The 26,130-nt window shown below is 39.8% G+C and overlaps 1 protein-coding gene across 1 annotated transcript in view; it reads left to right on the top strand.

Moving 5' to 3' along the window:
* Positions 1-26,130, top strand: part of LOC149317282 (ras-related protein Rab-10-like) — a 49,950-nt gene that overhangs the window by 17,609 nt on the left and 6,211 nt on the right. The window contains exons 3-4 of the mRNA XM_089518851.1: positions 1,667-1,805; positions 12,738-12,827. Of these exons, the coding sequence (XP_089374977.1) occupies positions 1,667-1,805; positions 12,738-12,827 (229 nt within the window). The remainder of the gene's footprint in view (positions 1-1,666; positions 1,806-12,737; positions 12,828-26,130) is intronic.

Raw genomic sequence — 26,130 nt, 5'->3', positions numbered from 1 at the left:
CAATGCAAGTCATTCCATAGGCATAAGTTTCATACTGACTGGGCAATCCTGAATCAACCTTTCCCCCTATTTACTAGAAATGTGCCAGTGTTTCATACACAATCTGTTTGATGCTACTGTAATGCTGTAAAAATATTATTCTTACCAAATCTTCATGTTGCCTCAAAGCATGCCGCATCTTAGGCTGGTGGTAAAAGTAATTCATCTAATGCAGCCACTCTTGATATCAACTCTGTTTTTTATGGTGCATTAATTGCATAGGCAGCTTTTTCCATTCTCTCACAAGATAAACTTTGGCATTAAGAATGTATACTATCACAAACTTCTACAGAATAAAGGCTATATTGTACAGAAGAAAGGCTCAGACTGCCCAAGGGACTATTGCTCAAGGGGGGTGGGGGGGTGGGCAGAGCTTAGTAAATTTAAGTGATAAGTAAAATTGACAACAAAAGATATAAATTTGATAAAATAGGTAAATAAGTTTATTTTCTTATAAACATATAAGATATATTTATTTTATTATAATAAATAATTTAGTATTAAGAAATAAAATCTCAAACCCACTGAATTGTTATTTAAAAAAATGTTTATTTTAATGCATTAACTGTTATTGTATGAATTAGAATTCACTTAGGATTTCAAGTACAGTGGTGCCTCGGGTTACGAAATTAATTCGTTCCGCTGTCAATTTCGTAACCCGAAAGGCTTTCGCAAGCCGAATCCCCATAGGCGCTAATGGGGAAAAGCCGCGATTTGGTGTAAAATCGCGCCGAAAAGCACCAAAAGTTTTTTCGTAACCCGAAAAAACTTTCTTAACCCGAAACAGTTTTTTTAAATTAATTTTTTTCGTATCCTGAAAATTTCGTAACGTGGGTAATTCGTATCCCGAGGTACCACTGTACTTTGTTATAGAATAAAATGTGTTCATTATTATAAAATAAAATTAATTAATTATAGAATAATTTGAATATTTTAATCTATTTGGAAAGCCATAAACCTGAAATTAATTTACTATCATGAAGTAGCACAGACAGAAAGCAGTGGCAGTGATGGCAACAGCATCAATGCCAACTTGTTGCTAAATTTGGCAAAACCAAAATTCCTGTTGAAAGTAAAAGCCTTCCTGATCGAATTAAGACAATTGACTGTGTTAGTCAATTGCAGTCTGTTGCAAGTCCAAGGTTTCAGCTGCAAAAAGAAAGCTTCCGTGTTGAACTAAGGTATTTGTCTAAGTTAATAAATTGTGCTGTACTGCAAAGTCCATGTTTCATTGCAAATAAAAGGTTTCCTATTTGAATTATGGCAGTTTACTGTAGTCATTTACATTGTTAGTACATTTCATGGCTTTCTGCTGCAGCCAATTGGAGGAGTAATTTAATTTTTATGGGTTTTGGAGAGGCATAGAAAAGGTATCCCATGGGTTGCCCTTTATTGATCTTTACAAATTCTGAATAAAATAAACAGTTCATACAGAAGTGCTGAGTTATACTTCTTGTTGACTAGATCAGCGGGGCTTTCTATTAGTTTGCACAGCTTCTTGTTTTGTAATTCATGGTGAATGTGTTATTGGGATAGTTTGTAATTCATGGAGAATGTGTGTTTGTTGTTTTTGTCCACAATTTTGCAATGTAAGATGCACCAAGTGATTCCTTGTCATGTATTACAGGGACACTGCTGGCCAGGAACGATTCCATACTTTTACTACTAGCTTTTTCCGTGGAGCTCATGGATTCGTTCTTGTCTATGACATCACAAGCACAGAGAGTTTTAAAGGAATTGCACATTGGATGAAAGATATATATGAGGTACGTTTATCCCATCCTATCTCTGTGATAAATATGTGATATCCAAATTTTATTTCAGATTTCTGAGACTGAATTGTTCCCAGGGCCCATACGTTTGTTGGGTGTGGCCATTGGGTTCCCTGAGGTTGCTGATAAGGGTAGTGGTAGCAGATGCTACCTGGCATGGCTGGCTATTGAGCAATACAGGTAGAGGTACTGTTATGAGAAATGCTATGAAAATTGTCTTCCTGGTGTGTGTTCGTTCCCTTACCATGGCCCTGAATGTACTCTGACTGCAAGCAGCCATGTGGCTTATCCCACCTGGTCACATAGCCAATCATTTTTACAAGGTGACCTTGAGTTCTAGTGTGGATGTTTAATGATTTGAGTTTTAAGAATGCATTCTACCGGCTTGCCTGGGCATCACTCCTTGCTATAGACTGTATGTAACTAGCCTAATTATATGCTAAACTAGTTAAGACAAATAATTATATGCTCATGAAATTATAATCCACATGTGGCAACAGATGGTGTATGAAGTATTTTGTGCATCCTAGGGAGTCCTCTTAAGGGCATTTTAAATGTTACATTTTTGCATGCAGGGATTCATCTTCATGCCAAGTAACAAGCTGCAGTTTGTTGGCAAATGCATATACATGTAGCTCTGTCCCATTCATATGAAGAGATGTAGCAAAAGAGAACCAGCATGGTATAGTTGTTTGAGCACTGAACTAATACTGGAGACTAGGATTTAAATCCCCACTCATCCATGGAAACCCACTGGGTGATCTTGGGCAAGTCACATTCTCCGAGCCTCAGAGGAAGACAAAGGCAAATTCCCTCTGAACATGTCTTTCCAAGAAAGTCCCATGGTAGGTCTGCCTTAGGGTTGCATTAGTTGGAAATCAAAGCAAAAGTGATCCCAGGGATAGCGTGGATTGAAACGTGCTGTTGTGTCCTGTTCATGTATTATGTGTGTTTTAGTAAATTACCTGAGTATTTCCTAGTGATCTATTCTAAGATAAATGTTCTTAAATATATAATGTTTACTATACATACTATTTGATAAGATTACTTCCAGAGAAAAACAAGAAGAATCTGCCTAGGGCAGATGTGGACATCTGTGGCTGTCCAGATGCTTTCAGACTGCAACTCCCATGATCCCTCATAATTAGCCATGCTAGCTAGCCATGGGGGCTGTAGTCAAACCACATCTAGAAGGTCATGACTATCCACCCATTTTTAAACTCTCAGCTGTTAAGACAAGCTTGTCCTGCAATTGTGTTAGTCAGGAGTACACACACACATATATGTGATTTTTAATTCCCCATATGTGAATATATACTAAGAAAAGGATAAAAATAAGATTGAAGAATAAGCAACCTAAAGGGAAATATCTAAAGACAAAATACTGTTTACACATATCTAGGAGTAAGGGAGCTTGCTTCTGAACAGACAAAGATAGGACCGAAAGCGAAAATGCTAGGACGTTTTGGACTGTAGACATGTTTAAACCAGTGTGCTATGCACACTGTTGGTACTAGATAAATAAACAAATAATGGCATAAATAAGTGTCCATCAGTCATCTGAAAATTAAAGAGAGGTAGCCAGATAAGCTTCTCTCATCCGTTAGTTCTTTAATGAGTGTGTCATTACTGTGAAGGCTCTACCAAAGGGTAAAGGAAGCAGTTGCCACAGCATCCCATTAAATGACTTCAGTGCACTTGGAGGGGCAAATTCTCAGACATCTTGATCTAGTTATTGAAGTTACAACCTGTGTGTAAGGTTTATAAAAGTTAAATTCAGATGTTGCCTTTGTTCTTAACCTCTGATCTGCTTTCACTGCCTGCCTGCCTGCCTTAGTGTAACCCTCTCCCACACTCAGGTCCTCTGGGAATAGGGTTGCCATAAGGCAGGACCTCCAAACTGGGACAAATGTAGGACAAATGTAGGACCACATTTTCAAATGTAGGACCACATTTTTTTAAAAATGGAGGACACATGAAAAAATTGATTTTTTTTAAAAAATGTTAATATAAATGCATGTTTCTTAGGCATGCTCAAAATGGAGGACATTTTGGCATTATTCCTAGACAGAAGGCTGAAATGTACTTCTCTTTCTGGCCAAACACCCCCCCGCCAATTCTACAAGAACATTTCCCACTCCCAAGCAGGCATAGCATTTGCAAGATCACAGGCAGTCCTTTGTGCCTTTGAAAACTACATTTCCCACTCCCAAGCCTTCTTAGCAGTTCCCCCCTTCCTCCTTTTCCTTGCTCCCTCCAACCCCCCCAAACCCCTCACCTCCTCTTTTTCCCAGGTATGTCTCAACTTAGGAGGGATTTATGGGACAGATCCAAAGCCTTTTTTCTTTTCTAATGGGGGCAAAGCCTTGAGAAGCCCTGGACCCCTGAGAAGAAGAGGAGGGGGGCTTAGAGAGAGGAAGAAAGAGAAAAAGAAGATGAGGAGGGGGAAGAAAGGAAGAAAAAGGAGAGGAGGAAGAGGAGGGGAAGAGGAGGAGAAGAAAAAAACGGAGTAACAAGAAGAAGAGAAGGAGGGGAAAGAGAAAGGGGGAAGCAGCTTGCCTGAATGTAAATTCCTCCCTGCTTGGATGTTGCCCAAATAAGGAAGCAGAGGGCTGGCCAATAGAGGCAGGGCAGTGCAGCAGACCCTGCCCCTGCTGGTTTCAGTCCTCCTGCTGCTGCTCCAGACATGCTTCACAGGCAGCACTCTATAGAAGGCAGGCAGCAGCCCCGGGAGCTCAGAGTTGGGCAGCCACCCGGGGGCGGGGGCGGGGGCGGGACAGGACCGGGCACGCCCCCCAGGGGGCAGGAAAGTCCCGCCCACCACTGTGAAATGGCAACCCTATCTGGGAAGAACCTGCTGCAGCCAAAGAAAACAAGGTTGGAGGTGACTTCCCAGAGGAACATTTCAACTGCCGCTCCAAAAATTTGTAATGACCCACTGGAAGAGATCTGCCATATTACATCCCTCGATGCCTTTAAAACGGCAATAAAAACGGATCTCTTCCGGCAGGCCTTCCCAGACTGACCTCCTAAAAGCATAGAATTGTCCACCAGCTCTACCTGTTTCTCCTCTTAATAGGGCCACTCCAGCTTAACTTTTGCTGTAATGTACTGTTGTTATGAATTTTATGATTTTATTGCTTTTTTAAAGGGAGGGAGAGATTGTTGGAGGGTGGTGTTGAATAAAGAATGTTTATGTCTTGCTTTGTTATCATTATGTAACTGTTATCTGATTTGTTGTTACCTGCCTCAATCCTCCAATAGGGAGAGGCAGGATATTATTATTATTATTATTATTATTATTATTATTATTATTATTTCCTGTGTGTTTATGTGCCTTCATGTTCCCTGCTGATTTACAGCAACCCCATCAATTTCATAGGGCATAGGTAATTTATAAGCTATATTAACTAGTAGCCACTGATAGTCTTATCCTCCATGGTTTTGTTTTAAAATCACTTTTAAAGCCATACAAATTGGCAGTCCTTACTCGTTAGCCTATCAGCTGTCCATGGTTCTGTGGTAGAATGGCATCTCATAAATCTCTGCGAGACTATCTTCAGTCGCAATTAGCCTGCAAGTACAATATTAAATAATAATGTAAACATTACTGTGTTTGTATGCCAATTATGCTAATAATGTGCTAGGTTTGCAAATTCCATTGGAGGGAAAACATTACTTCTCAAAGCAGGTCGAGGACTTCGCTACTGAAATAATTATTCCCTTTCAAACAATGGGCAGTTTAATACTCTGCTGGTAATGCTGAACACAGCAAGTTTTAAGATAAACAGTATGTTTACTATAGGAAAAATCACTTCAGAATAAAAGTTTGTTTTATGGATTTTTTTCATACTATGAAACACATTTTTATTTACTGATTTAAAACTTTTGTGTACCACTCTTCATCTAATAAATTACAAGATGGTGAAAAACAAATACATTATATCATAAAATATTAAAATACATAGTAAAAACAATACATCAATGGTAAAATGGGACTACCACTGCAGTCTAAAGTATTTTTTCCAGTTAAAACGTCTCAACCCAACACTGAAAAAGAAAATGGAGGAACCAGACACATTTCCTTAAAGACACATTTCCTTCAAGACAGCATCTCACAACTGGGAAACCTCCTCTCCTTCTTACGTTACATAGATGAAAGCTGGGACACTGGTGGCCAAGCAGTATCAGAATGTGGTCAAGATGGCAAAAGTTATAGATATAGAATTATAAGGGACTTATTTGATGAAAGAGAGAAACCAATTAGGATTGAAAAATTAACTGAATTGCTTGGCAAGAAATATTGGCTTCAATTAACAGCAATAGGTAGAATTTTACAAGAAATAAAAGGAACAGGCGATAATACATCACAGTTTCAGGATATACTGAAAAGAAGGATTAGGGGAGAAAAAGGTTAATAGGAAAGGTTTACAAGGGGCTCGACAGACCACCCCATAGGGACAATCTGGAGCCACCCATTTTCCCTCCGGAGGGAGCCCTCAGCAACCAAATCGCGTGGGTTCCCTCTGCACCAAAAGAACCTGCTAAAAGCAGGTTCATTTTGGTGTGCACGGGCGCTGCCATCAGTGCACCATTGCACACTGTGTCGCATCATTGTAGCAAACACGGCGCCCCGACATGCAGACGTGGTGCCACACTTGCGTCATTGTGGCGGCCACCATTTCAATCAGGCATCAGGCCTGATTACTGGGACTTGAAGGCATTGTTATGTAGTAGTTTTGGTCCTTCCTGGAGGAATGAATGTGTTACTGGGGGACTCCATTAACTATTGGAGTTTCTTAAGGCTCAGTTTTGTCCCCCATGCTGAGAAAGTACAGAGTTTTTGAGTTTGATGCCACCAATATGCTGATGACACCCAACTCTGTCTCTCCTTGTTTATTTCAAAGGGGCTGTCACCATGCTGAACCAATGACTGATGTCACTTATGGACTGGATGACAGCAAATAAATTGAAATGTAATCCAGCCAAGACAGAGGTGAAAATCAGATCAGAGAATAGCCTGTATGGATGGGGTTCACTCACTCTGAAATCTCAGGCTCACAGCTTTGGGGCTGGTTGCCCAGTTTTCATTGGTAGTCTGGAATACATTTGCACAGCTAAAACTAGAAGACCACCTGTACTCATTCCTTGAGATGTCTGATCTGGCTATGGTGACACATGTCTTAATTACACCCTGTTTGGACTACTGTAGCATACTCAATGTGGAGCTGCCTTTTAAAACTATTTGGAACGTTCAGTGCATCCAAATTGCTAGAGCCAGAATGCTGATTGGGGCCAATTATGGGAAGCATATAACTCCCTTATTAAAACAGCTTCACTGGCTCCTTCTTTGTTTCCAGACACAATTCAAAATGTTGTCATGACTTATGAAGTCCTATGCAATTTATTGTTTGTTGTTAACTGCCCTCAAGTCAGCCCTGACTCATGGCAACTCTGTAGATGAGATATCTCCAGGACTCCCTATCATTCACTGCTCTGCTTAGGTCTTGTAGATTCAGGCTCATGACTTCCCTGATTGAGTCTTGCCATCTTACTTGCAGCCATTCTCTCTTTCTACTGCCTTCTACCTTCCCTAACACTATTGTCTTTTCTAGCGAGTTGTGCCTTCTCATGATGTGGCCAAAGTACAAAAGCCTCTGGAGTATATCACACGGAGCTTTTTGGTGGTTTTGTGGCTCAGTTCCAGCTCACTTCTGAAGTGATTGCACTTCCAATGATGCAGTTTCATGTCATAAAGTGACTGTTTTATCAGATGCCATTGATTTCTATGGGAGCCCCTTGCAAATTACTTCAGCAGTGTTTCTGAAGTCACTCCTCATTCTGGTAAAAACGGGAAAAAGTGACTACAGAGAATTCGCTTCCAGGCTGCCTTCGATTGCACTGCGATTTGGTCTGGTGTGGAAAAGCACTCCGATGCCACCCCCCTTGGTCCCCTGCATCCTGCTCCGTCATTCCCTTCCTCCTCCTTCATGCCATCTCCTCCTCTCTGCCAACCAGCTGATCCCATCATCCCCTGCGTCCCCTGCGTCCTCCTAGAGCCTTCTCCCCTCCTTCAGCCTCCCACCAATTCCATCATCCTTGCCTTCTCCTAGACCCCCATCTGCTCCCCTCCTTCCACCAATCCCATCATCCCCTGCCTTCTCCTAGACCCCATCCGCTCCACTCCTTCACCCTGACACCAATCCCATCATCCCCTGCCTTCTCCTAGACCCTGATCTGCTCCACTCCTTCACCCTGACACCAATCCGATCATCCCCATCCTTCTCCTGCATCCTGATCCTGGCCCCAGGGACCTCCAGTGAGCTATCCCATCATCCCCTGACTGCTCCTGCATCCCGATCCTGGACCCAGGGGCCCCCAGAGACCTATCCCATCATCCCCTGCCTCATTCTGATCCTGGCCCCAGGGACCCCCAGCGACCTATCCCATCATCCCCTGACTGCTCCTGCATCCCGATCCTGGCCCCGGGGACCCCCAGCGAGCTATCCCATCATCCCCTGCCTTCTCCTGCATCCTGATCCTGGGCCCAGGGACCCCCAGAGACCTATCCCATCATCCCCTGACTGCTTCTGCATCCTGATCCTGGCCCCAGAGACCCCCAGCGACCTATCCCATCATCCCGACTTCTCCTGCATCCCGATCCTGGCCTCAAGGACCCCCCGCGACCTATCCCATCATACCCTGCCTTCTTCTAGACCCCAATGAAGGATGACAGCTAAGGAGGAGGCAGGGAAGGAGGACAGCGTCCAGAGCCGCACTGAGCATGTGCAAAGGTGCCGATTCGAATAATTGAACCCTCAAATTATGCTCTGGTGTGGTAATACAATGTGCACTCACTCCCCTTTGCTTGAGTCCGCATCACGTGACTTGCTTGGAATCGAACTGACTTCGCTTGCCCCTCACTTCAGAAGGACAACAGAAAGGCAACCAGGTGTGGAAAAACATCACGTTTTAACCTCAATCCGCATTGCTAGAGAGGAGTGACTCTGGATCTGGTGTGGAAAAACATCACGCTTTGCATTGCTAAAACAGGAGTGACTGCGGATCTGAGCTGCAACCCCCCCCCCCCCCCCAATGTGTGATAAGGTCCTCTGTTTTGTCATCTTGGCTTTCAGGGAGAGTTCAGGCTTAATCTATTCAAGGACCTATTTGTTTGTCTTTTTTACTGTCCACTGTATTCCTTGGTGTTCTTCTTCAGCACCACATCTCAAAAGGGTTTATTTTTTTCATTTATTTTCTAAGTTGAAGACTTCTTATTAGGGTGTATGCTTTTCTATGCCTTTTAAGTAATTTTAAAACTGTTTTAACATAATGATTTTAATTAAAAAAAATTATCTCACATGTTAGAAAATGGAGCTGAATATTTGACTGCCTTACCCAATGTGCAGTGTTTCATCAGTAAGTACTAAACTAGATGCAGTATTTAATATATCCACAAGTTTAATGTGGCAGGGACTTTAAAATAAGAATATTAATTATCCAACACCCCAAGCTGATACTAATTATCCAGATCTCAGTCAGGAGGACTAATGTAACCCCTTCCCCCTGGTTGTAGATCCTCTGAAGGCTTGATCTGCATTTGGACAATTTTGGTGCACTTTCATATCCCGTCATAACAGGGATTTTCCTCTGGTCACAGAAGAGGAAGAAGGATAAACTCCTCTTGCCTGTTTGCTGTACTTCTGATTAATTATCCTCTGTGAATATTTGATACATTAACACGCCTCCTCAAATGTTGAATGCGAAAATGCATAAAACATCATGCACAGTTTAGACCTTAGATTCAGCTTTTGGGTTGGCCCTGTCAGTGCAAGACTTCTCTTGCATTGAGCCTCTATACATAATCAATTATTTCTGTATACTGATGTTCATGTTATTGAACTGCGCCTCCCTGTGGCCAAATATCACAAAGAATCCAAATTATTAGCTGACTCTAGTTCATTTTCAGAGCTGTAAAATAAGTGTCAGTTTCTCCTGTAATGAAGGAGCAGTTAAGGAATGACCATAGGAAGAGTGTAAGTAACTGGCCTAGAATTTCTCAAACTAATGCTAACCAATTGAGTGTTGCACATAGCATGGGACAGTGAGATACTGATTACTGTTTTAAGATTTCAGTTGCAGTGATATATAAATGCATTTTTACAGTGAAAGCCTTGATTTGTTGATTTTAGTTTTTTATGCATTTTCTGTCATTGTTTAGAAAAAAGCTTTGAATATTTATAATGGAGGGAAATCACTCCGTGTCCTTTTTTTTCCCCAAGTGTGCATTCCACTTTTTCAGTTTAAGTCACATGTTATTGCATCTAAGCAGGTTATATTTTCCAATTAAACAAACATGATTAAGTGATATACTTGTCAATTTATTACACTGTTTTCGGAACTTGTGAATATAATTTTATGTAGGAGAACCACTGACCTTAATGAGTAAAGCTCCAGTGCTTACAGAAATAACCAACATTTTGGTCTATTAATCCAGGTTAGATTGATTCATTATTTTAGGCTTGTACTTTGTACTCTTATAACGATCTTACTTCATTTTAGAGACTGCATTATCCTGAACATCAACTGCAGTTATGAAATGAGATTAGTTGAGTGGATTAAAAAGATGAAACGGCAGCCCTTAATAATAAATCTTCCCTGCTGCTGTACTTGAAAGTGAAGCAGCTTTGCTGTGAGTTGGCATGCAGATGAATAGCAATAACAAAAGCCAGTAGAATTCTAATGAATAAAGATACTGCTCCTTTGGGTCTTCTCAAAAGGTAGGTAGTGGTATGAAATTTGAGATCTTTAGCCAGTTACTTGTTTTGACTGCAACATCCAGAATCCCATGGGCAGCATTGCCAAACTCTGCTCTTTTTTGCTAAAATTCATAGGGTTCAGAATGAGGGTTTTAGGCTAAGTTACTTTTGTGGCTGAATTGATGCAAAACCAACCAGCCTAACTTGGCTTGCCATTGATTCTTTTTAATTTTAATTTTAATTTTTTTTTGGCAGTGATAGGGTGGAGGAATTCCTGCTCTCTGCCAAGAATTAGTAGTAGTTTTGATGTTAAATATATAAGCATTTGTTGTCTTGGAATTGGACATGATAATTAATTCTATTTAAATTGTTTAATAGATTGGCTCCAGAGATGCATTTTACAAGAGGAAGGTGCTTGGCAAAAGCAGAACCCCCTTCCTGCATAGAGTTAGCTTTTGATTCCTGTCAACTGTTCATCAGGTCTTAGGGAACTGTGCTATAAATCACCTCATATATTGAAGTTCACCTTGACCCTCAGGATCATTTTGAGTGGTAGGAAAACCCCATTCCCTAGGTGTAACAATTCATTGTTTGTGGATTCTGCTCAATAAGTGTCACTAATTTTACAGTATACACAATTTTTCAAATGCCATGGCCTGTCTTTGAACATATTTCTTATAACATAAGTATTATCAGTTGCAACAAATTTTGATGCCTAAAGTAAGAAATATATATATATACTCTATCCCCATGTTGTACATTGCTATTCTAGGAGACTATTTTAACTTCATTTCTTGTATGACACCATAGGACAGTGATGGCGAACCTATGGCACACGTGCCAGAAGTGGCACTCAGAACCCTCTCTGTGGGCACATGTGCCATTGCCCCAGCACAGAGTTTGTTACTAGAAAGCCAGAGGGACATGGCACTTTGCAATAAATAAGTGGGTTTTGGGTTGCAGTTTGGGCACTCAGCCTCTAAAAGGTTCACCATCACTGCCATAGGATATTTGCACTGAATGCTGCAGGAGAAAATCTGCCACAAGTAGAAATTTAATTTATTAAGAAGAGTTCTTTGCATATCTTAATGATAGCCTTGGGGTTTGCTAAAATCAGGTAGCTTCCACCAATAGGAGATAGGGATTGCTGCATCAAGAGGAAACTTAAAGGTCTTATAGCCAGGCCTGTGCACTCTTAAAGGAGAGGTCCAACAGATTTGGTGGACATTTTACATAGGATGTGTGCATATAATTCTGTTCTGCCTTGTCTTAAGCAATAGCATCTCCAAATGTTTTATTCCACACACTGCTGCAAACAAGGCCTTTTGAATTAAAATCTTGGGCTACAAGAAGTAAGCATACACCTTACTATACTCTTCCCTTGCAAGGTGATTTAGCTAAAGAGATGAACCTTAAAGCTTTTTAATGGGTTCAGTGGCCTAGAAGCACAATGAGTATGATTATGTTTAGTTCCTTTCTGAAGACATAAGTATACATTTGCAAGTATACATTTTGTCATGGGCAATACAGATACATTCCAGCATTGCCACCTCTTCTTCTTCTTTTTCTTCTTCTTCTTTTCTTGGCATTCACAAAAGAGAAAAGTATTCTGTTCCTCAAACAAAAAGAGGTGAGAATGGGAGCATTTGATGGACACAGGGTAAGATCCAAATTTTTGTTTAGAGTAGACCCATTGAAATCGGTGGGACTAAAGTCAGTCATGACTCACTTGTTTCACTGACATTCAATGGCCTAATGAAAGTATAAACTATGAGCCTTTCATAACAGCAATCAATATCAAGTGCCTAGAGTTGATATGAATATATTTAGGAAAGTGTTTTGTGCAAGTGTCTCAGTATACCGGTGCAAGTATTACTTGAACAATGCCCCAGTGCACAGGATTGGGTTAGTATCTTACTCCTACCTCAGTCATTATGCTATAAGATAGCAGTATATGGTAATAGTATCCCCACCATCTCCTCTCTCCTTTCTATTTGTTGAATCTATAAATGATGATGTCACAATTTCAGTATTGTAAGACTGAACTTCTTCACTAGGAGTAGAGCTAGAAAGCCCTTGTTATCCAGAAGAAGAAAAAGTAGAGAGTATTGCTAAGCCTTGTATTTTGTTTTGTAATACATAATAATGTGGATTTTTCCTCCAATAGAAAGCAGATGAAACTGTAGAAGTAATACTGTTGGGTAACAAGTGTGATAAGGAACTGGAGCGTGTAATCCCAAAAAACAGAGGAGAAAAGGTAGGCACTGATCACAAGTACTCTTTAGAACATTTAGAGATAAACTGAAACACAGATAAATATGATCATGATCTGCAAATGTTTTTATTGAAATGAAATATTATTTATATGAAATATTACCAATGGGGACAGACAAATCAAGGTTTTTGTTTTTAAAATTGTTAAAGTACGTAGAAGATAACTGTGGTTCCAATAGGTATGATGCATTATGCAACATATATTATGCATTATTTAGTGAACAGAACTCCCTGCCATTGATGGAATGGAAGCTAAACTCTTTCCTATCCTGATCTTGAGACAAAGTCCATGAGCACAATGAAACCAGAAACACCAGTAGTTTGAGCACCATGGACTACGCCAAGTAAACACCTTACTCCTACAAAGTTTACCATTTCAATAAGACCTTTTGTGCTTCCATTACACATCCCATGCTTTGCATCTTCCTTGAGGGATGGGAAATCCTCAAGTTGTCAGTCCCCTGGCTTGAAACCTAGAACTCTTTTTCCCCTGGAAGATTTACTCAGGCTCCTTGTACATACTGACAGCAGAGCTGTTAAATGGATGGAGTCCAGAGATCTCAGTTCAGGGGTTCTAGTCTAACTGTCCTGCTCCAGCAGCACAGTTCTGTCTCTGACCCAGTCATGATGTGGCATCTAAACCAGTTTATAATGCCACTGCACCAAGTGACACTGGCCCAATGGGCCTAGCTATCCCTCCTTCTAGGAATTAGAAGCCAGCTACCATCATCATCATCATCATCATCATCATCATCATCATCATCATCATCATCATCATCGGCTTAATAATCTTGAAACATTTAAGAGTGACAAAGAGTTCAGTTTCTTGGTCTATAAAATACATAATATAAAATACAACACACCATTTAAAGAGTGATGAAACCCCTTTTACTATGTGGATGTTGTGACTGTCCATAAGGAAAATGCATTGTGAAAATTTTAAAAGGTACAATATTTCAGTACTTATGAATCAGTCTATGGTACAAGACACAAATTTAGCATGGTAAAGTAAGTACTGCACATGGAATCTTTGAAGTGGCATATCCTAATAAAAGAGTTTTCCCTTTTTAAAAAAGAAGAATGCATTTTGTTAGTATATCTTGTGCCATCCCTTATACATCTGGAATGAATGAATGTGTGTGTGTGTGACTTCTATTTGGTCTATACAGATAATACAAACATCCTGCAAAGGACAGGCAAACTGTATTCTACTTTTCCTGAAAAATAATTTGTGATTAGGCAACTAAAAGCAATCAGGATGAATATTCACAAGGGGGCAGTATTGAGGTGTCACACTGCCTGACTTTCTGAATATTTCAGTTCTTTTTTCAATTATACAGTTCAAGTAATTTTGGGATCACAGAATAAACCCATTGCTGCCTCCTCATTGATCTGCCTCCTTTCACAGTTTCCCCTGAGATCAGAATTGAACCTTTTATTCTTTTGCCACAATAGAAGAAATTCTGGTTCTTGCTTATTGATAAAAGTCTAGAATATACAACAATGTGATACTTTCTACCTGCTCCAATTTTGTAGTATTAGCAATACTAATGACTAACATTTTGTTGTTTATAGTATAGTATTAAGAGCTCATAGTAAGGAAACCCCTTGTATTCTTGCAGAAACCTAACTACTGAATTTGAATTCTGAGGAATCCTCATTCCTTCACTATGCTGCTAAAGGCAAAAATAAACTTCAGTATTACATGAGTCTGACTGCCACTAGTTCTGCTGAGACTAACCTGCTCTTGCTTCATGACATTTGCTACCAACAGAGAACTGCTTACGAATGGAATGGGCAGGATGAACTACCCCAGAAAAAGAAAAAGAAAAAACTGCTAAGGAGGCTGTTGTAGTCCTATCCAGACTAGTATGATTTTAAATCATGATTGAAATCACTTAACAATACAGGTGAGATTGCATGACACAGAGCTTGATGTAAATAAGTGATATGCCATTGAATGATGTTCACTTGCTCCCACTAGCAGCCCATGCAGCTAAACATACCACTGAGCTGTGTTTGGTTCATTTTGTGACCTGGCAGTAGGAAGCATCTCTTTCCCCAACCAACCAGAGTAAAGAATACACCTTAGGCCCTGTACAAACAGGCCATTAAGCATGTACTGAGTATGTGCTAGGGTTGCTCGGGAGCATCCTTTTCAGACACTCCCTAACCCTAGGACATACTTAGTACGTCAAAATGGCAGCGCCCTGTCTACTCTTTTCTTTCATTTTCATCTCTCTATCCCATCATTTTCAGAAGTCATGCACTGTTTTCCAGAGGAATATATGAAAATATGTCCATAAATTTCCAGGGCATTGGATCTTTCCCACCCAGCTGCAGATTACAGTGAAAATAGGCAGTCCGGAGGATGCTACCCCTTTTGTAGAGGGAGAATATTGTGGCAGTGGTATCCATGAGAGATTTCTTCAGCATCCCAGTTCATGTCATAATGTTAGCTGCTTGTGTCATACAGACATACTCTTTCTGTCAGTTTTAGTGAGAAATAGAAATTGCTACTATATAAATAGTTGTGGAGTGCACACAGTTGCTCTACATATATAGTCAATCATTGTTATTCATTTGAACTTCCTAAGGGATATGTATGAACATTGTTGTTCTGTTGAAAAGTCATAGTTTCTTCAAACACTTCTATCCTCTTTTCTCTGTTTTCTGATGGTACCTTTCGTAGCTTGCTGCTAGAGCTGGAAAGAGATAGGCTTCATTAAAACATAATGAGAAGCCATATGGTGTCAGAATGACCCTTAAAATAATGTGCCCCTCCTTTTCTTCTTCCTTTTTCAGCCTCATAGAGGCTTTCACTTGTAAACTCAGCAGTTACCATAGTCTGTTTGATGTCTATACTTCAAGGACTTTGTTGTTAACTGCTATCAAGTAAACTTATGGTGAACCTGTAAATGACAGACCTCCAAATCGCCCTGTCATCAACAGCCCTGTTTAAGTTTCAAATTTAGGGCTGTGTCTTCCTTGATTTAATCTATCCTGAAAAGCAGTCTTCCTTTTTTTCCTACTGCTTTCCACCTTGCCAAGCATTATTGTCCTTTCTAGGGAGTTATGTCTTTTCATAATATGTCCAAACTGCAGCAGACTTGGTGCCCCATTCATACTACAAAAATAATCCAGTATCAATCTGGGTTGAATCCTTGTTGTTGACACACATCCTGAATGCACTCAACACACTTTGTTGGGGGGGGGGGAGCTGACAAGACTCCCACTTAACCCATTATATTCAATACCATTCTCTCCCCCCCCCCAAGTTTTCCTGAAAGAGCCGCCTCATTGGCAGTGTGAATAAGTTTCCAAATCAATTTGGATCACTCTGTATCATTGCTTCTTCTGGAAAGGAAGGGAGACTACACCATTTTAACCTGAAACGATGGAATGTGTGAATAACACAGGTGTTACAATGACTCAAAGAGATTCATGAACCCAAAACAAAATGAGAACAACAAACCCAGTATGTACCAGCACGGCAATCCGCATCTCCTTGGGACTAAAAAATTAGTGTGAGTGCCCCCTCAGTTTAGTCATCTTGGCTTCCTGGGATTGTTCGGGCCTATTTATTTGTCCTGGCAGTCCAGGGCACCAACAAAATTCTGCTCCAGCAACACATCTCAAATGAGGCGATTCTCTAGTTGTCAGCATTCACAGCTTTCACAATCATACATGGAAATTGTAAATATAGTGGCATGGACAACCCAGAATGTAATTTTCAATTCTATATCTTTAGACTTGATCATCTTGCTTAATTCTTTCATAGTTGCCCTTTCAAGTCCTAGTTCTTCTGATTGCTTGAGTGCAGTCTCCATTCTGATTAATGACTGAGCTAAGGGTAAAGGGAATTTTTGACTGTGGCGTTTATCAGACGGGGTCTCTGCAGCTCAGATCTGGGGCTTCTGCAGATCGGGCGATTTGCATTCACGTGATAACGAGAATGTATTTTCATACCTGGTGGCTGTTCTGTTGCCCTTCTGAACTGAGGGGGAATCGAATCGAAGGAAGTCACGTGATGCGGATTCAGGCAAAGTGGAGTGAGTGCAAATTGTATTTCCACACTGGTGCATACCATGGGGGATTCAACAATTCGAATTGGGACCCTTGCACATGCTCAGTGGGGCTCTGAAGGCATCCTGAACCTTTGAACTTCCGAGGTTAAGAAGGGAGCCTGGCTCCACTTTCATGCAAATGCTAGCCTCACGTCAATGACAGCTTCCCCTTTTTTCTTCCTCCCTTCTAGTTTCCCTTCCCTGGCAGCCAAATTCAATGGGTCCTCCATGTCAGAGCCCCGATCCAATTCATCCACATCTATATCCCAGTGGTCCCCAAACTGTGCCCTTTAAAGGATCCTGGACTTCAGCTCCCAGAAGCTTCAGCCATGTTGGCCAATAGCCTGCAATTCTGGGAGCTGAAGTCCAAAAGCTCTTAAAGAGCTGTATCTATCTATATATATATATATCTACATCCATCCTCCTGTCATTCAGGTTGCATCCACACTGGGGAGATAATCCAGTTTAACTCCAGTTTAACTGTCCTGGCTCAGTGCTATGGAATTATGGGAACTGTAGTGTCCAGAGACATTGAGCCTTCCCTGCCAGAGAGCTCTGGTGCCTCAGCAAACTAATAACCTAAATTATTATTATTATTATTATTATTATTATTATTATTATTTTAAAATAATAAATTATTATTATTATTTTAAAAATAAAGTATTACTATTATGGGAGTTGGAGTTTGTTGTGAGGTCCTTGACTCGAGACTATGGAATTCTGAGAGTTCCATCTCTCCCTCCATCCTCATGTTTCATTTCCTTCACATCTATTTCAAAAACATTAGTATACATCCTTAGGATAGATGTACATGTGGATGAAATGGATGGAGCTCTGACTCGGAGGATCCCTTTGAATTTGGCTACCAGGGATATGTGTGTGTGTGTGTGTGTGTGTGTGTGTGTGTGTGTGTATGTATGAGATAGATGCAGAGATTGACAGGAGGATAGATGTACATGTGGATGAAATGGATGGGGCTCTGACACGGAGGATCCCTTTGAATTTGGCTGCCAGGGATATATATATATATGTGTGTGTGTGTGTGTATGTGTGTGTCTGTGTGTGTCTGTGTGTGTGTGCATGTATGAGATAGATGTGGAGATTGACAGGAGGATAGATGTACATGTGGATGAAATGGATGGGGCTCTGACATGGAGGATCCCTTTTAATTTGGCTGCCAGGGATATGTGTGTGTGAAAGAGAGAGAGGCAGAGAGGGAGAAAGTGCTGCTGCCCAGGCTGCTCTGCCAAAGTTGCATCGGGGAAGAGGGGGGAAGCAGAGAGAGAGCTCCAATGGAGCGCCGGTTGCCCTGAAAGCGAAAAGGGCCACTGGAAGAAAATGGGGCAAATTGCAACAGGGCATCATGGGAGATTTGCAACCTGGGGGTCTTGCGATGGTGTTCAGGATTGGGATTCCACACCAGACCAATTCGCAGTGAGATTGAACAGAGCCCCAACGCAAATCACGTCAATCCCCTTATTTAGCAAACTCGCCAAAATGCGTCAAAATGAGGAGCCAGTAAGAATTCAGTTCGGAAGACCTGCGGAAGGGGCTCACATTTAAAGCTACCAGGTAAGAAAATACATTCTCGTTATCACATGAATGCGAATCGCCCGATCCGCAGAAGCCCCGGATCTGAGCTGCAGAGACCCCATCTGATAAACGCCTATCACAATGTCTTCAGTGTCTACTTTAGGGATATGTAAATAGTATGGTCACGTTTTCTTAATATTCAACTGTAAAGCTGCTTTTGCACTTTCTTCCATGACTTTCTTCAGTAGTTGTTTCAAGTCTTCGTAATTTTCTGCTAGCAGTATGGTGCCATCTGCATATCTTAAATTGTTGATGTTACTTTTTCCAATTTTCACACCTTCTTCCTCAGAGTCTAATCTAGCTTTGTATATGATCTGTTCAGCATAAATGTTAGGGTGATAAAATGCAGTTTTGCCTGACTGCCTTACCAAATGGAAACTATTCTGTTTCTTAATATTCTGTTCTACAGTGGCCTCTTGTCCTGAGTACAGATTATGCATTAAGAAAATCACCTCCTTGTTGCAGTGGAAAAGAAGTTCCTTTCCAGGAAACTTAGGTGGGGGAGGCAAAAGGCATCCTGAAATATCTTGAGTTTTAACCCTATGGGCTAAAACTGTGGGGGTGCCTATCAGACACCATGTCCTTGTAATAGTGTGCCTTCCCTTTTCAAAGGGTTCAAAAACAATGGATGTTTGTATATGCTTTCAAGTGGCCTGTTGACATATGGCATTCTAATTAATTTCACAGGGTTTTCTTAGGCAAGGAATACTATACTGCAAGTACCAATTGTTAATTGGTACTTGGAGTACCTGTTAAACGATTCTAAGAAAAGCAAAACGGAAGTAGTGGCAAAGTTCCTTTTCTCTGCTGTTAAAACACGTAAGATTATGACCCAAACTAAATGAACAGCCTTATCTTTTATATTTCGAATACCCAAACAAATATCCATTTTGGCCTTGTGTTTTACGGCTTAGTATTATCTAATGCATCTGTGAGTGCTTCTGTATATATACAAATGTACATATTACAAGTACGTCATGGATATCTGTTTTATAGCCCCATTTTAATAAGCTTTATATGTTTTATATGATTTATGCGTTTTATACACACTTTGTTGTCTAATGGCCTGTTGGCTGAAATAAAGATTATATATACAATACTCAGAGGTGGTTTGCCATTACTTTCCTCTGAAATATACCCTACAGGACTTGGTGTTTCTTGGCGGTCTCCCATCGAAGTACTAATCAGGGCTGAACCTGCTGGTGCCTTCAGGGCTGTGTTGTGTGTCTTCAAGTTGTTCCCAATGTATGGCAACCTCATGAGGCAGGGGGTTCCCTTTTCCTTCCACTGAGACTGAGTGAGTCTGATTTGCTCAGGTAACCCCATGGGTTTCCAAATTTGAGAAGAGATTCGAACTCTGGTCTCCAAAGTCATAGACCAAGGCTAAAACCAATATACCACACTGGCTCACCTTCAGTGTATTTAGGCTTTTGGGGAAAGAAAAGGATCAGCCTGCATTGGATGGAGGATGTCTGTTACCAGTTCAGTCATAAAAATGTACATTCTTTCTCTCTCTCTCTCTTTCTCTGTGAATTGGAAACACTAGGAGTAGAATAATAGAAACACAGAGTTGGAAGAGACCTAAAGGGACATCCAGTCCAACCCCCCTGCCATGTAGGAACACAGAATTAGAGCACCCTGACAGATGGCTATCCATCTGTTTAAAAATCACCAAAGAAGGAGACTCCACCACCCTCTGAGGGGATGTGTTCCACTGTCGAACAGCTCTTACTGTCAGGAAATTCTTCCTAATATTAAGATGAAATCTCTTCTTTTTCTTTTTTTTCCCTTTTTTTTTGTGGTTTGAATCCACTGCTCTATGTTCTCTGGAGCAGCAGAAAACAAGCTTGCTCCATCCTCAATATGGCACCCCTTGAAATATTTAAACAGAACTATCATACCTTCTCTTAATCTTCTCTTCTCCAGGCTAAACACACCCAGTTCCCTAAGCCTCTCTTCATAGGGCATGGTTTCCAGACTCTTCACTATTTTGGTCACCCTCCTCTGGACACACTCCAGCTTTTCAACATCCTTTTTGAATTGTGGTGCCTAGAACTAGACATAGTATTCTAGGTGAGGCCTAACGAAAGCAGACTATAGTGGCACTATTACTTCCCTTGATCTAGACAAGTAATATTCTTTGATACAAGATTTCATTTGTTTTTAATATGTCTCTCACTTCTGTCCCTGTGAATAACTATTTTATTGCATGGGAAGAGAAGTTATGCAATCCAGCAGGCAGAAAGAGGCCTGACTGTGCTCTTACTATGCTTCTTGCAACGCATGCAAGATACGATAGCAGGGCAGGGCATTTCAGCAGCAGCTATACAAGATGAGAATTGCAAGGCAATTAAGGTGTTCTGTGTGGGGTGTTTGTTTTTACTAATTTAGGCATTCCTTACTAACTTAGTTTTTAAGTTAGTAAGCCAATACAGGTTGTGTATCCCTTAGCTGAAATGCTTGGGAGCAAAAGCATTTCTGAGTTGGAATTCTTATGGATTTTGGAATACAAGTAGTACAAATAGCATAGTATATACTGTACTCTATTTGCAAGGCTGGAAAGATGTGCAAATCCCATTTCACAAATCCTCACATCTCTCTCCAGCTGCATCTCTCGCCAGTCTTGCACCATGAAACCTGAAGTCAATGCAGGCAGCAACAGCAACAACCAGTATCCTAGCACTGAGAGCAAAAGAAGCAGGGAAGAAGATGATGACAACATCTAGGGACCTTCTTTTGAGCTTGCCAGTTAGTTTCATTGTGGTGGGGAAGACAGGAAATGACTGCACCAGCAGTGTCTGTTGATGGTGATCTGGGATGGTACAACGTTAAAGAGAGAAGGTGTGGGAGTTGAGTGCGAGGTTGGCTGGTTGGCAGACAGACAGACAAAGGTATCCCATGTCTTTTTCCACCCTTGCAAATAAAGGTCGATACTCTGCCACTGATATATTCCAAAATCCAGAATATACCCAAATTGAAGCTTTGAAGCACCAACCTGTATATTGTTTTCAAGAAATGGTTGCAAGAGAAGCAGTTTTTGGTTCTTTTTTCTTGCTGTTTTGAATTACTTATAAAGGCAGCTGTATGTTTGAAAGACAGAAAATATATTTTGGTGGTAGCTTTTAGCAAAAAAGAAAAAAAGGGGGGGTGGCTAACAAGTACTCAAAACATGCTTTCCAATTCATGGTAACAAATTGCTGTGTATGTTTAGGTATCATAGAATACTCTCCTGTACCCACAAGCACTCCCATAGAAATGGGGCATTTTTATACCCTGAAAGACATTTTTGAAAATCCCTATGGTTGAGAAAATATTCCAAAAATCACTCTTTTAAAGGTTTTTTTTTTTTTTAAGATTTGCCTGGATGAAACCTAATTAAAAATACAAAATGTTTTGACATATGATGTGTGGGTGGTAGAACTCTTAAATGGCTAGACAAAAATGTTGTTTTTCAGCCAGAATACCAAGGCAACATTTTCTAGATTTAAAAATATATTTAGTTACTCATTTCCTTTCCTTGATGTAATAATTTATCCTCATACATGTCTCATATGTTTTCTCTTTGGTTTTTTTTAAATATTTGTTATTAATTATATCTTTATTAACCTTTATGTGTACTTTATGTTTGACAATATTTATTTCAGTTTGATCATTTATTTTGGGTTCAAGAATTGTTTTTGCTTGGTTAAAGGACCAACCCTTGGAATATAGCTCACATATTTAAGAAACATAAAATTCATTATAACATTATAAAAAAAAGCACAATCTATAAAACACTAAAAATATTATAACAGCAATAAAACAACAGAAAACAGTCTAGTTTAAGAAAAAAATCACAGATCAGAAAACAAGAAGCAGTGAAATGTAGAACATTTAAAATATCAAAAGCACTTGGAAACAAAATAATCTTCAGTACCTGTTTTAAAACATCAGTGTAGTAAGATGTAACTGCCTGGAGATGTACATATGCATCGGGTCACCACTTAAAAGGTCCTGTATCTAGTGCCCACTAATCTAATAAGTTTGCTCTTCGACTCCAGACCATTCTTAGAGAATGTGAAAATAATGTTTTTAATATAAAATTTTAATACAATAAAGACGTTAAAAACACTGATAAAATAATAGCAGGGAAAATGACAGAACATCAAAATGGGTATTTTATCTCTAATTATTGTTATTATTATTATTATTATTATAGTTTATTTCTATAGTGCTGTAAATGTACACAGCACTGTACAGACAAATGATCAAATCAATAAAAATAAAACCTGCCAATGGCGTACAACCTACAAAATATGTATAAAACAATAGTATAAAACCATTTAGTGCCTTTGATTTATACAGGCAGCAATCACAGTGGGCTCTTAGTATCTACTGAGGTTTAGTTCCAGGACCACCCATGAATCCATGGATGCTCAAGTTCCATTAAATACAATGGCATAGTAAAATAGTGTCCCTTATATAAAAGAGGAAATTCAATGTTTGCTGTTTGAAATTTAGGTATTTTTGAAATACACTTGTCCCTACATATTTGCGGTTTTGACATTTGCGGATTTTATTATTCACAGGTTTTATTAATATGTTCTCTCTAGGAATATCTAGGTCCTCCAATGCAACTCTATAGTAAACTTTAACCAAAAGTCACATTGAAGGACCTAGAGATTCCTAGAGACAACGCTCCACTAGGCATTTGTAGTTCCTCCAGTGCAATTCTATGGTCAACGTCTGACATATGTTGACCACAAAGTTGCACTGGATGACCTAGAGATTCCTAGAGAGGTGTTCTCTCAGGTAAAAACATAGTGTTTTGTTATTTGCAGTTTTTCCACATTCACAGGGGTCCTGTGCCCCTAACCCCAGCAAATGTGGAGGGACAAGTGTATACAAGCTGTGGATCATTGAATCTGTGGATAAAAATCTGTGGATATAGACGGCTCACTGGATTTTATTTTTCAATATATTTTATGCAAATACAGTATTCATATATACATTAAAAAATATTCAAAAACCTGCAGATGTCAATCACCAACTTAAAAGAGATGTTCACTCTTTTCTGTTATGTAGGAAACCACATAGACTATTTTCCATATTTCACATAAAAAGGAATGGGGTAGATCTAACTTTGCTTCAGTAACCACAGCAGAACCTTCTTCCCTTCATCTCCCCTGTTCTCCCAACTACCTTAAAATTGTCTCTGAAGAGTTTACCAGCCCTTAAGAAATGGCTCTGGGGACACACAAGTTACCCCTTCCCATTTCTGCTGCTCCACCAACAGGGATCCGGCATAGGATACAGCCAATGCCTCTAGAACAATGCCTGTTAGAACATAAGTGTACACTAAATAAGCACGTATCTGAATTTTCTGAACATTTTATTTAGGAAAATTATTTTAGTTGAATATTATTTTTCTCTCATACACAAATATGTGTGCACTTTCATATTGGTCATTTCTTTTTAATTTAGCTCATTATAGTGTTATTTCCCTAACTTCAGTACAATCTATGTATGTTATGCCATCCTGGCTTAATCTACAAATAATCTTTTTTCATATAAAATACAGAGTGGTGGATATGTCTAACAAATGCTTGCCTTCCAGTGTTCTAAATTTCACCAAAACTTCACTGTCCACATTTTATTTTGCCCACATATCCCCGTATTTCTCTTCTTTCTTACCAATACTACCACCATTGCTTTTTCCTCTGTTCATATTCAGAAATTTAGACTTGTACACTCTTGATTGTCTTGTAACATTTTTCATAATTAGTCAGGCTTTTGCAAAAGCTAACCAATGGCACCTAACATTTTCAAACTACAGTCCCTGTTGGTTGAATGTAGGAGTGTGAAAATCTGTCTTAACTTCACTGAGTTTTTTGAAGTTCCATTTTCATTTTCTTCCCATACTTGTTTCGTTTCAGGTTGTGAGACTTCATGTTTTCTTCCTACAGTGAAATTTGCACAACATTATATTCAATTTTCAATTATGTTTATTTTTGTCCTTCATATTTTAAGCCATGTACTGTTTTTCTCCCTATTTTCCCCCTTGGAAATGCCCTGTAAACATAGCACGTGTGTGAATGCTTGATGTGAGGAGTGCATTCTCATACAACTATAAGAGGTGTAAAAATACTACTTTGGCAAGACTAAGGGTGTTTCTTACCACCCCTAGATTGCTCACTTTGGTCAAATTCTGCTGAAGTTCTTTCTTCTCTCCCAGCCCATATGTACTGATGCTGAGTGGAAAGCAGATCATTTAGTATAGCACCCTCTCCACTAACCGTATTTCATATTCTCAAGTTGCTGTACAGCCCTTACATGCCATTATCTACATGGTGCACAGCCCAACAAGTCATACTCACCACAAAAAGAAAAACTTTGTTTTTGCTGCATACCATGTCAACACAGACCCACTCCTGTCCCTTTCTCTTAATAGCTTTTTTAAAGCCTAGTGTGCCAAGTTCTTTAAACAGTCTTGTTGCACTGTTCAGACACCAGTTTTTGTCTTCACTGATATCCCTCACCAGCCTCCGGTGCCTCCTGAAGAAGATCCCTTTTGTCTGCTGTAAGGCAATGCTAGTCCTGCATGGAAGCAAAGAGGAGTTAGCACTGAAGCCTCTGTTTGCCTAGGATTTTAGAAATCTGCCTAATGTGATTCATTAAAAATTTGTTTCTCCTTGGCTTACTCCTATTGGCAAGAAGAATTCAGTCCTTTTCAATTGTTCCATGTAATCAACTGTAGAAACCAGAGAAAACCAATAATTACAGGTGCTGAAAATAGCTATAAATTCTATGCCTTCCCCCACACTAACCTGGAGGGAAGAATTCAGTAGAAATGATGACAATTGCTATTCAAAAAACCATACAGGTTTTTTTTTGTTCTTCCTTCGTTTTCTTTTGTCCTTCTTGCTTCTTTTTGCCACATGTTTGAATGCATGCCTGAGAAATTTCACTTCAGACGCACTCCCCCAAGTGTTTTTAAAGCTTTGTGTAGCTCATAATTTGGTGATAGCTTGCCTATTAAACAAATATTCACTTGTTTTATTACTCACTATGACTGAATTGAAATTGTTGTGCTTACACTCAGTTTTAAATGTCTGCCAGTTTTGAATGAAAAGAAAAATGATGTACTCAAATGGGGAGTCTGAATTTTCTGAAAATTTCCATAGCATGTGTTTTTTCATGGGGACAGATAAAAGTTCAATCCTAATGGACCCTACTGCAATGCAAGATTCCCAACAAGTATCGCAGTATTCCAGTTGTTAGATCTATATGTGATTATAATCCATGTTGGAAATGCACGGTTGAAAAAAAGGCAGCCATTTTGTTTTATTTTGTCTAATGGATGAAAATGTTGGAAAAGTACTATGTGTGGTTTTAAACCCCATAAAAATAAGGAATAAATTCAGATTTTTTCTTTTAATATATTACTGAGGAACGTGGGAAGCCATTTTATTCCAGACCACATTACTTGCCTATCCAATTCTGTATTATCTATGCTGATTGCTAGCATTTCTCCAGTCTGGCACAGGTTCTTTACATCACCTCTGGGGTCCCTTCATTCTACATAGTTATAGGAGTATGTTGCCACTTTAGCAGTCATGGCTGCACCCTATGGAATCTTAGGGTTTG

This window comes from Sceloporus occidentalis, unplaced genomic scaffold (assembly GCF_023333645.1).
Source record: "Sceloporus occidentalis isolate IW3139 unplaced genomic scaffold, rSceOcc1.0.p SCAF_3, whole genome shotgun sequence".
Lineage (NCBI taxonomy): Eukaryota > Metazoa > Chordata > Lepidosauria > Squamata > Phrynosomatidae > Sceloporus > Sceloporus occidentalis.
This window is presented reverse-complemented; position numbering and strand designations above follow the sequence as displayed.